Source organism: Cibotium barometz, chromosome 36, assembly GCF_041138505.1.
Source record: "Cibotium barometz isolate CiBa-2024 chromosome 36, ASM4113850v1, whole genome shotgun sequence".
Lineage (NCBI taxonomy): Eukaryota > Viridiplantae > Streptophyta > Polypodiopsida > Cyatheales > Cibotiaceae > Cibotium > Cibotium barometz.
The window spans coordinates 27160203-27171326 of record NC_141081.1 but is presented as its reverse complement, the minus strand read 5'-3'; the positions used below and the strand labels follow the sequence as shown (position 1 = coordinate 27171326).

General features: G+C 40.9%; 1 protein-coding gene across 1 annotated transcript; it reads left to right on the top strand.

Annotated features, from left to right (window-relative positions):
- Positions 1 to 8333: 8333 nt before the first annotated feature.
- LOC147617710 (3,9-dihydroxypterocarpan 6A-monooxygenase-like) lies at positions 8334 to 10531 on the top strand. The gene is made up of 2 exons (XM_086775959.1): positions 8334 to 9440; positions 9793 to 10531. Exons 1-2 carry the CDS (start codon positions 8547 to 8549, stop codon positions 10285 to 10287), a joined length of 1389 nt encoding a protein of 462 aa, XP_086632085.1. The 5' UTR covers positions 8334 to 8546; the 3' UTR covers positions 10288 to 10531.
- Positions 10532 to 11124: the final 593 nt, after the last annotated feature.

Genomic DNA, 11124 nt, shown 5'->3' with positions numbered 1-11124 from the left:
CCATGGCTAATAACCCATTGGTAGCTACGTGCAACAACTTCATAGTTGGCCGGTGTTATTAGGATATCATCTGGTAGAAACAGGTCAAGTTTATCGACACTGTCATCCATGATGTCCGACTATTATACCACCTGACACCAACTATGAAGGTTTAGTACTATGGGATGTAAGGGGAAGAAGAAAATATCAGCTGGGTTAGTAAGGATTATATCCCCTCTAAGCATTGCCATTACCAAGGTTGGGTCTGCATCCCCTCTAAGCATTCCCATTACCAAGGTTGGGTCTGCATCCCTTTTTGTGTTTTGATGAATTAGTGTTAGGTCTCCTAATCTAAGGTCTTCGGTTAGGTTAATTTTGTATTGAAGAAGAGAGAGGGTTAGTGTAGATTAAAAAAATGTTAGAGTCTAAGGAGGGGCTTGTGGAGTCACGGGTAATGAACCTATCTCCAAGGCACGTTTGATGAGTTGGCGTAATTCATCCAGTTGATCAGTCCTTTGAGATCTTTGTTGGAAGGTGAGCTGGCATTCCAATTCCTGAATCGTGGAATCTTTGGTGGTGGTAAGTAGTGTGGAGATGGTTGCTTCACATGCATCTCAAGCAGTGGGCCAGCTCTTCATATCTTCTTGCAACTTCGTTCTTTGCCATCCTGGAAGTGATAGCTTGAGCATTAGCCTCTTCAACCTGCTTTAGCCGCTCCTCTACCAAGCTTTAGCTGCTAGTTAGTTGTTGGTGTACATGTTCAAGCACCAGATGATGTGGGTGACCACATCATCTGATCTATCTCCATCGTCCTTATAGTGATCACCTCATAGAGGGCTTTTAGCTTCTCAGCATGTGCTTTCTTCAATGCTCTCTTTCAGTTTAAAGGCTTACCACTTTTTGTTCTACTTTAGCAATGGCTTCATTGAGTGCATTGATCTACCTTGTATATCCTTCTTCCTTAGCTTGGAACGTGGCATGGGCTATTGTGTATGTTGCTCCTCTTTCTCCTTGGTATGTGCCACTTTTTTTTTGAAGTTGTGCCCTTGCTTGGTCTACTTGTGCCTTGAGCTTTGCATTTTCTTTGATGGTGCGGACTATCGTCTTGTTAATTAGCCTGTTATTACCCTCCAGGGTTTGGAGCCTTGCCTCCTATTCTTTGGCTATCTTTAAACTCTTTAGGATTACCTCTCTGTGTGTGGCATTTGCTGCAGCTAATTGCTCCTTAGCCGCCTTCACCTGGTCAGTGGAATCCTAGACCTCTTTCCATAGTTTGGCATTCTTGTCATGCAACATGAGTAGTAAAAAAATGACATCGCCATACCCGTTGCTCTTGGGACCAAATATTTGCACTTGTGGAGGTTGAGTCTTCTGTTTGGTGCTGCAGCAGCCTGCTGTCAAGGCCTTCCATGGTCTCTTCTAGGAAGCGATCGGCCTCGAGATTGTGCAAGAAGGATCCTTCCCCTAATGTGTCCTCAGCGTCCATTTGCCTTCACTTACTGGGACTTGGAGTCTCGTCGGCTATCTTTCTCTTCTTAGCTTCTTGAGCTTCTTGAGTGCCTTTGGTTGTGCTGCTGAGGTGGCCTCTTCATTCCTTTCGCCCACATGTGTTTGTGGCAATTGTTGTTCTGCTGGAGCCTGTGTTGCACCAAACTCCACTGAGGTGGGTAGATATGAGATTATTGAATCGCGGAGTGGGGAGAGGTTTTGAAGACCAAATGGGTAGGGCTTGAAGGTGGTGTGTGTAGTGCTGACTTTGGAGAGGCACTTGCTGTCAAGCTTATATCCTCGCTTTCTTTTGCTTCCTATTGCTCTCTAGCACTTGTTGAAAGGACACGATGTCCTGGGCTACCTCTTTTTCTAGACGTTGAATCTCTGATTCTACCTATTGGAGGCTGCCCCGCATTTTTCTACTTTTCTTTGACTTCTTACCACCCTTCAGCTCTTGAACTAGCTCCTAAGTCTCCTTCAGGACCGCTTGTCCCTATTGCAGCAACTCTTCTGAAATGAGGGCAGACAACTCCATGGTTCCTTTAGCCTAAGGTACCTCTACCTCCTAAGTTCCTTGGGTAATGGAGAGATTTGCTGCATGGTTGAGTACTTTGGTCAAGGGGTAAGGATTACACACCTTTGACTGGTGCGACTTCAGGTAATTCTCCATTTCTTTGTGTATGTATCAACTCCAATCCTCCTATTTCTCCTCATGTACCTTTGCTATATGATTAAGAGGGATCCTGTTATATCTGTCCACTAGCTTTACTTGCATGAGCATTGACATTGCTCTGCAAGCTCTCTCATCTGCATGATGTCTTATATTTTCATAATCTACCCCATTTGAGTTATAGGAGACCCTCTTTAGCATGTCCTCCATGGGCATCTGATCGATTGTATGGACATGTGTCGATATGGGGGGGGGCAACTGTAGAGCTTCCTATATCATTTCCTCCATGAGGACTTGCTTAGTCAATCCATCAGACTTTGTGACTATACTTCGCTTGGTATTTTTGTTGTAAGACTTCAAAAATTTCGCACATAAGGTTGGGTTGATGGTGCGGGGCAAGGCCTTTGCCATTTTGCCAAATCCCACCTTCTCCATCTTGTACTTGACATCCGTATCTTCCAAGATCTTCATACACTCCGAGTTGTGATATTGGAACATGATCTTCCCTTGAGTTGTCTGAACATCGGAGTGGATCATTTTCCCTTGCAGTTCCTGTGCATACGTCGACCAAGATAAGTGATCTTGGTACCGCGTGGTGCTCTTTTCCTCTTTTCTGCTGTGGTGACCCTATGGCACTAGCCTGAGTTACGACTGGATTTCCCTCAACCTCTGGTTCGGAAGTTACGGAGGAGGCCATCTGTAACATTTGAAAAGAACATCATTTAATGTGACTGGTAGGAGCTCGCGGCCCTTTTTTGTGTGTGTGTGGGTGTGTTAGTTTTTTTTATGCATGGATGTATGATGGGAAGAGTGTTAGTGTGGTGAGCAATGAATCAAGAAGAGATGTGTGTGAATTAGTGTTTGCCATGAATTAGTCTTATTCCATGATTTGATCCCATCCATACGCCCAGATTCTCTTCTTTCACTTTCAAAACACTATCAGTCACTATGGGATGGAGTATTACCAACAGAAGGCATCAGTAGTCCTTCCACACCCAGATTACCTGGAAACAGTCTGGTGAAATGAGGAGAGTACAACTGCCCTTGTTCTTGACTACTGCCCAAATTCAAACCTTGATTGCTTGAGGAGGCTTGGCCAAACCTTGGACTTGGAACAGGGCTGTTAGCCTGGCCAAACTCCTGACTTGAGCCGAAGCCCAGCCAACCCCCCTGATTTCTCCGAGATATCATAGGCCTTGGCCGATGTTTTACCCCCGATAATGATGTAAAGTTTGAGTTAAAACTGCCCAATGTCTGAGGTGAACCCACACTTGCAGTGTCAACTATGTTTTTTATTCTTGAGGGGCCTAGATCAACATCTAGTCCAGTTAAAGCCAATGGAAAAGGAACATCCAAAGAATTTGGAAGAGTGAGGTGAGGACCCTGGCTATCTAAATTAGGAGTGGTTAAGCTTTCAACGCTCTTCATGGAAAGACTCACCCATGCACACTATTAGAAAAAATTGAGATTTATCAGTCATAGTAGCGGAGCTATGGCAAAATTTTTATAAAAATTACGCATAAAATAATTTCATTCAAAGCATAAAAAGAGGACTTCCTACCATATTCTAAGAATTATCATCCTAGATTAATTGAAGATATTCATTGTAATCATAGAGAAATTGATTTTTATATTATGCATAATTGATTTTCATGCATAGAGGTATGCATAATAGATTATTATTTTAACATAAAAGTGTTACTTTTATCATAATTAGATTTCATGCATAGAGGTATGCATAAAAGATTATTATTTTAATGTAAAAGTGTTACTTTTAGCATAATTGAATTTCATGCATAGATGTATGCATAAAAGATGATTATTTTATTATAAAAGTGTTATTTTTTATCATATTTGGAGTTCATGCATAGAGGTATGCATAAAAGTTGATTATTTTATTATAAAAGTATTACTTTTATCATATTTGGATTTCATGCATAGAGGTATGCATAAAAGTTGATTATTTTATTATAAAAGTGTTACTTTTATCACAATTGAGTTTCATGCATAGAAGTATGCATAAGAGTTTATTATTTTAATATAAAAGTGTTTCTTTTATCATATTTGGATTTCATGCATAGAGGTATGCATAAAAGTTGATTATTCTATTATAAAAGTGTGACTTTTATCATATTTAGATTTCATGCATAGAGGTATGCATAAAAGTTGATTATTCTATTATAAAAGTGTGACTTTTATCATATTTGGATTTCATGCATAGAGGTATGCATAAAAGTTGATTATTCTATTATAAAAGTGTGACTTTTATCATATTTGGATTTCATGCATAGAGGAATGCATAAAAGTTGATTATTCTATTATAAAAGTGTGACTTTTATCATATTTGGATTTCATGCATAGAGGTATGCATAAAAGTTGATTATTCTATTATAAAAGTGTGACTTTTATCATATTTGAATTTCATGCATAGAGGTATGCATAAAAGTTGATTATTTTATTGTAAAAGTGTTACTTTTATCATATTGGATTGCATGTATAGAGGTATGCATAAAAGATATTCTTTTTATACTAAAAGTGTGATTTTCACATAAATGGATTTTATGCATAACTAAGATGCATAAAAGAATGGAATTTCAATTCAAAAGTGTTATTCTCATCCAAAATGAATTTATGCATAGGAAGATGCATAAAAGATGGATTTTTAATTCAAAAGTGTTAATTCTCATCTAAATTGAGTTTATGCATAGGAAGATGCATAAGAGATGGAATTTTAATTCAAAAGTGTCATTTTCATTTAAAATGAAATTATGCATAGGAAGATGCATAAAAGATTGATTTTTATTTCAAAAATGTTAGTCTCCTTACATGGAATTTATGCATAAATAAATGTGTGGAGAAATCTTTATATATCAAATATAAGAATTCTCTTGTATTCTATAAAAAGATATAAGATGTGATAAGATGCGTATGGGAAGTGATAGGATATGATAAGAGGTGTATGAGATGTGAAAAGATGTGATAAGATGTGTATGAGATGTGATAGGATATGATAAGATGTGTATGAGATGTGATAGGATATGATAAGAGGTGTATGAGATGTGATAGAATATGTTTTAAGATGAGTTAGGATGTGTTAAGATGTGTATGGGATGAGGTAGAGAGTGTATCTAATGGGATAAGATGTATATGGGATGTGTTAGGGCGAGAATGGATGTAATATGGATGTATGAATGTAGATATGGATGTATGAATGTGAATATGGATGTGTGGATATGGAAATAGAAGTGTGGATGTATGAATGTGGATGTGGATGTATGCATGTAGATGTGTATGTGTATGAATGTGAATGTGGATGTGGATGTGGATGTATGGATGTAGATACGGATGTGTATGTATGTATGTGGATGTGGATGTGTATGTATGTATGTGGATGTGGATGTATGAATGAGGATGTGAAAATGGATGTATGTATGTAGACGTGGATGTATGGATGTGAATGTGAATGAAGATGTGGATGTGGATGTATGGATGTAGATACGGATGTGGATGTATGTATGTGAATGTGGATGTATGAATGAGGATGTGAAAATGGATGTATGCATGTGAATGTGGATGTATGAATGTGAATGTGGATGCGTGGAAGTGGAAATGGAAGTATGGATGTATGAATGTGGATGTGGATGTGGATGTATGCATGTAGATACGTATGTATGAATGTGAAATTGGAAGTATGATGTGGACGTACGAACATGGATATGTATGTAGAATAATGAATGTGAAGGTGTATGTGAAATAATGTGTAGTCTATATGAGTGAATGGATGAGAATGAGTACACATTGAATGGAATGTGGAATAAGTAATGTGGTCCGAGAGTGGATAATGTGGAAAGATGAGAGTTCGTTATAGAAACTGTATTTTGTGACTGTTTGTAAATGACTGTTTTATGTCAAGAATGCTGGGGAAGCATTTTGACCGTCTTGAGGATTAAGGTCATGAAGACCGAACTGATAAAGTTGCAACTGCTGACGGAGAGTCAATGGAGGACGTCTCGTGTAGCAAGGTCGATCTAGGTCTTGACTAGCCTCGGTTCGATTTAAATGGTGAGCTTCCGGTGTACGGTGGATGAGGAACTTAGGAAGCGGCCTATGAGTGAAGTGCTAGGTTACCTGCGAAGGATCCTAGAGGGTGCTGACCATATGGTGCTCGGGCTCTGGGTCGCCGAAGATACCCACACGTGTGTCGTGGAAGATATTAGAACAAGGAGTAAGAGTTGTTTTCTGAAACCGGGCATGGATCTGGTTGATTGACCTTGCTGGTCCTCAACGGATGAGTCCATGGCTCTTTTATATGGATCTGTGGGTTGATCTTGCTGATCTTCCAAGGAGATTCCATTCTGTTATATGAATATATTACCGGTTACTATGAGCTAGGAACTATGGAAAAGGCCCCTGAGTGAACAGGTGGTGAGCATTCTGGTTGCCAATGATGCCATAAGTACACCGATGAATGAATGACGGGAAATAAGGATTCAACCAGAGACTTTGAGGATTGTCATCAGTGACATAAATGGTTTCATTAAAGGATTGTTTGAAAGTTAGTTGATGCTGAGAAAAAGGCAATTTCATATTGGGTGTGTAAGTGGTGTGACTAGTTTTACGTTTGCATGAACTTCCGGCTGGGGGGCCTGGGAACTCTTTTCCCTGGTACCCAGGACAAAACCTAACCAAATTCTTAATTGGATCCCATCACTACAGTGGTTGGGAGGTTGGCTAACCCATGGGACTGGATGGGGTTAGGCTGGACTGATGGATCCGTAAATCGAGACTCAATTTCTGTTATTACGATAGATGAAGTAAGTCCCGGATAGTAATTGTTCTATGGATAGGAATCAACGGCTGTACCTCTTGATGGGAAAAAAAGCGTTGATCCCAATGATCCAAGTGCAAGTTTCTTCCTTGATCTGATCGAGTATCTTTATAGGTGCGGTCGGATCAGTTTGATCACTAATGGTCTTGACTACGTTGGAGTAAAAAGTTATCCTGGAGGAATCGCCCGTGCTTTTCGGATAAGGAAAGTTTTTTCGGGTTTGGTTTTGGAAAAACCGACGGATTAGTCTTTTGTCCGGATATCCGTGGACGAGGCCCCGAGTGTGGGACTCTGCCCCGCGCAAGATGTGCTACTTCCGCTGCTAGCATCCCGAATCAGTTGCGCGGTGGGAACATGGATCTCACAAAAGTCCAAATGTGAAACCATAAAAGGTGTTCACATGTTGTGAAAAATATCTCATAGTGGTCCAATACATGTTCCACCCACAATTAACACATAATCCGCCACACTCAAACATCACCTTTATCTAAAATAATATTTGTTGGCCATAACCTTTATAGGGACACCTGCTATTTTTTTGGGATATTTTATTTTGCCACATTTTATTTTCATCATTTATAAGGATTAATGTGTTTAATAAACTCTGTGCACTGGTATGATATGGTCAAGATTAATTTTTTTAATCTCTTGTGTATAGTGACTAATATTATTTTGGATGATGGCAATGATTGAGTGACGTATTATGTGTTAATCATCCACGAGTGGAACATGTATTGGACTACTATGAGATACTTTGAAAGACATGTGAACACCTTTTATGGTTTCATATTTTGACATTACTATTTTTATAAGTCTAAGGCCTTAAATCTTTGTATATACTAGTTAGTATTTTATACTTTTGGTTTTGGTAGGCCCAAGACTTTATATTTTTTGCTTGCTATATTTTTGTAGAGATTTTACAATCCAAAACTCAAAAGCAATAGTGCTTTGTTTTTAGAGTTATCTTTTTGAAAAGCAAACTTTCTAATATATATAAATATGGGTGAGTGGTATAAGGGCCACACTCATCGAGGGGAGATTCAACCAAATCTTGTGTCAATGGTGATATCTCTTCTATTGTTTCCATCTCTCTTATTTCTTTAATTTTGTTTATAGCTTAAAATATCTACAAACCTTTATTGATAAAGCACAAGTGCTTTTCAAAAATAGCTCTTTGTGGTTATTGGTCTTTTGCATATTGTGCGTTCCTTAAGATCTTCTTACATGCTATCTATTATTGCTCCTGCTCTCAAGCCCAGTGTGAAGCGCTGCCAGCAGCTGCTGACCCGAAGGGAATGAAGGTGGGCGTCTTGGACGGGCGCTTCTCTTCGTGGGCCCTCGACAAGCAGGGCAACCTCATCCTCTATGACACCCAGCTCGAGTGCAGGTGAAAGGTCACTATGTCATCGTATGCTTTTGCTTTACATGCACGGGTTCACGGTTCCTGAGAGTGAAAGGGAGATCCACTGTTCACTGTTCCTGAGAGTGAGAGGGAGCGCAAAACGTGTGCATTCGTTTCCTTCAAAGCTCAAACTGATCACACCTTCATGATCAGACCACTCTTGGTGCAGCAGAACAATGGGGGGCGAACAATTTCTCTTGCTGTTACCTGCGATCGCCCCCACTCTGCTGCTTCTTTGTATACTTGTTTCGATCATGTGGTTGAGGAGAAGACCTAGTGCGCTGCCTCCCGGGCCTCCAGCATTGCCAATAATAGGCCACCTGCACTTGCTAGGAGAATTGCCGCACCGCTCCTTCTACAAGCTTGCCAAAGTCCATGGTCCCTTGATGTCGCTGCGGCTAGGCTCTGTCCAAGCTATAGTGGCTTCCACACCGGCAATGGCCAGACAGATCCTGCAAACGCATGACGAGACCTGGGCCGGCGGGCGCCCACGAACAGCCGCCGCCGTCCACACTACCTTCGACTGCAGCGACATCGCATTTGCTCCGCCTGGCCCCTCCTGGAAGCTCATGCGGCAGCTCTGCACGACCGATCTCTTGAGCAGGAAGCGCCTCAAGAGCTTCATGCCCGTCCGGGTTGAAGAGGTGGGCGCCCTTCTCAGATCTGTCCTGCACGACAGCCAGGTGGGAAAGCCCGTGGAGATACGGCCCAAGCTTGTTAGGGCAACCAACAATATTATCTCCAGGATGGCCGTGGGCAAGAGACTCTCCCAGCCATCTGAGACTTGTGCAGATGACGTTGAAGGCCTCATCAATGAGACTCTGCACCTTTTGGGCGTGTTCCATGTGGGAGACTACATCCCATTCTTGAGATGGTTGGATCCCCAAGGCTACCTGCCGCGTATGAAGGTCGTTCAGAAAAGAACAAATTCCGTCCTTCAACATGTGATCGACGACAGGCGTGAGGAGAGAAGAGCAGCCAACCCTAGCGACCTCCTGGACACGCTGTTGTCCGTGCGCCTGGATGGCAGCAGACCACTTGCTGACGATAAGATCAAGGCCGCAGTGCTGGTAATAGCCGCTTTTAACATGGGTGATAACGTAGAGAGTTTTATTTGTTTCTCATGTATCTATTACACTTTATTATGGGTTCACATATCATTTTTAAACCATGAGTCTTCTTTAGTCGGCTTTTTAATATAATGTGAAAACATCCACTTTCAAAATGTCACAAGTAACAAACGTAGATATATCTTTACAGTAAACGCAAGTAGTATTTGATGGTATGTTCACATGGATTTTCACTTCAGTTTTGAATCTTTGGTCACACTTTTACATCTTTCATAACCTATACATAACATTACATGCTTATCTACCCAATAAGGTTACATGCTTCTCTAATCGATGATTTTATGAGTCTCAGGATATGTTTCTGGCTGGTATAGACACGTCTTCAATTGCGATAGAGTGGGCTTTGGCAGAGCTTATAAAAAACCGAACAATTATGAAGAAGGTGCAAGATGAATTGGAAAATGTGGTAGGAGTCGCACGGCTAATTGAAGAGTCAGACTTACCTCACCTACATTACTTCCAAGCGGTAGTGAAGGAGACCATGAGATTACACCCAGTTGCACCATTGCTACCACATGAGTCAACACAACCATGTAGCATAGGTGGTTACACAATCCCTACGAGAGCTCGTGCATTCGTCAATGTATGGGCGATCGGCCGAGATGAGGACTCATGGGAGAGACCTCTAGAGTTCTTACCAGAACGGTTCTTAAACAACACCCTTGATGTGCATGGCCACCACTTTGAACTATTACCCTTTGGATCAGGTAGAAGAGGGTGCCCTGGGCGATCCCTTTGGGTTGCTCCACATGCAGTTCATGTTGGCTACCTTACTACATGGCTTTGATTGGATGCTTCTAGATTCAACATTAGATATGTCAGAGAAATTTGGCTTGGTAACGATGTTGAAAATGCCCCTAACTCTAATGGTTAGACCAAGGTTACCTACCTTTCTCTATAATTCAACTTTTCCTAATCCATCTTCATAAGAGATGAAATGTATGATGTTGACTATGTGTATGATGATAAATGGCCATTGTAAACATGCTTAATTAGTGTTGTTGAATGACGAACAATCAAGGAGATTATGCTCTAGATTTCTACCATAATAGCACAAGCATGTCTAACTTTTGTACACTTTGTTGTAGGTTATTTCCACTATGTTATTACATGGCATGTCTAACTTTTGGACACTTTGTTGTAGGTTATTTTTCCTCTATGTTATTACGTAGCTAGTCTGAATTCATAGTTCAAGATTAATTATGTATTCTCTCACCATGTATGGCTCATATACAAATACTTCGTAGCATTTAGGTCATATTTACTAAAGAATAGGGTCAATGCTCCCCATCAAGCTCAACTCCACACACTGCACTCCAAGTAAGCTCCTAAACTTGTGGATCTTCTCTGTGCCCAATGCCTTCGTAAAGATGTCAGCCACTTTGAACCTTCTCTCTCACAAAGTGATAGTGCACCTCAATGTGCTTCGTTTCTAGCATGGTATACTAGGTTACTAGCCAACTATATGCTAATCATGTTGTCACAATAAATGTCAAGTGCCCTATCCACGAGCTCACCCATATCACCAACAAGTAGCTTCTGAAGCCAAGCTACCTCACGAGCTACCATAGCATCACCCCTGTACTCTACCTCTGTACTTGACAAGGCAATTGTGGCTGCTTTT

Bases quoted from the DNA above. Each gene is read 5' to 3' on its own strand.
- LOC147617710 (XM_086775959.1), top strand. From the start codon at position 8,547: ATGGGGGGCGAACAATTTCTCTTGCTGTTACCTGCGATCGCCCCCACT. The intron at 9,441-9,792 runs GTAATAGCCGCT...TATGAGTCTCAG, and splicing joins AGATCAAGGCCGCAGTGCTG to GATATGTTTCTGGCTGGTAT.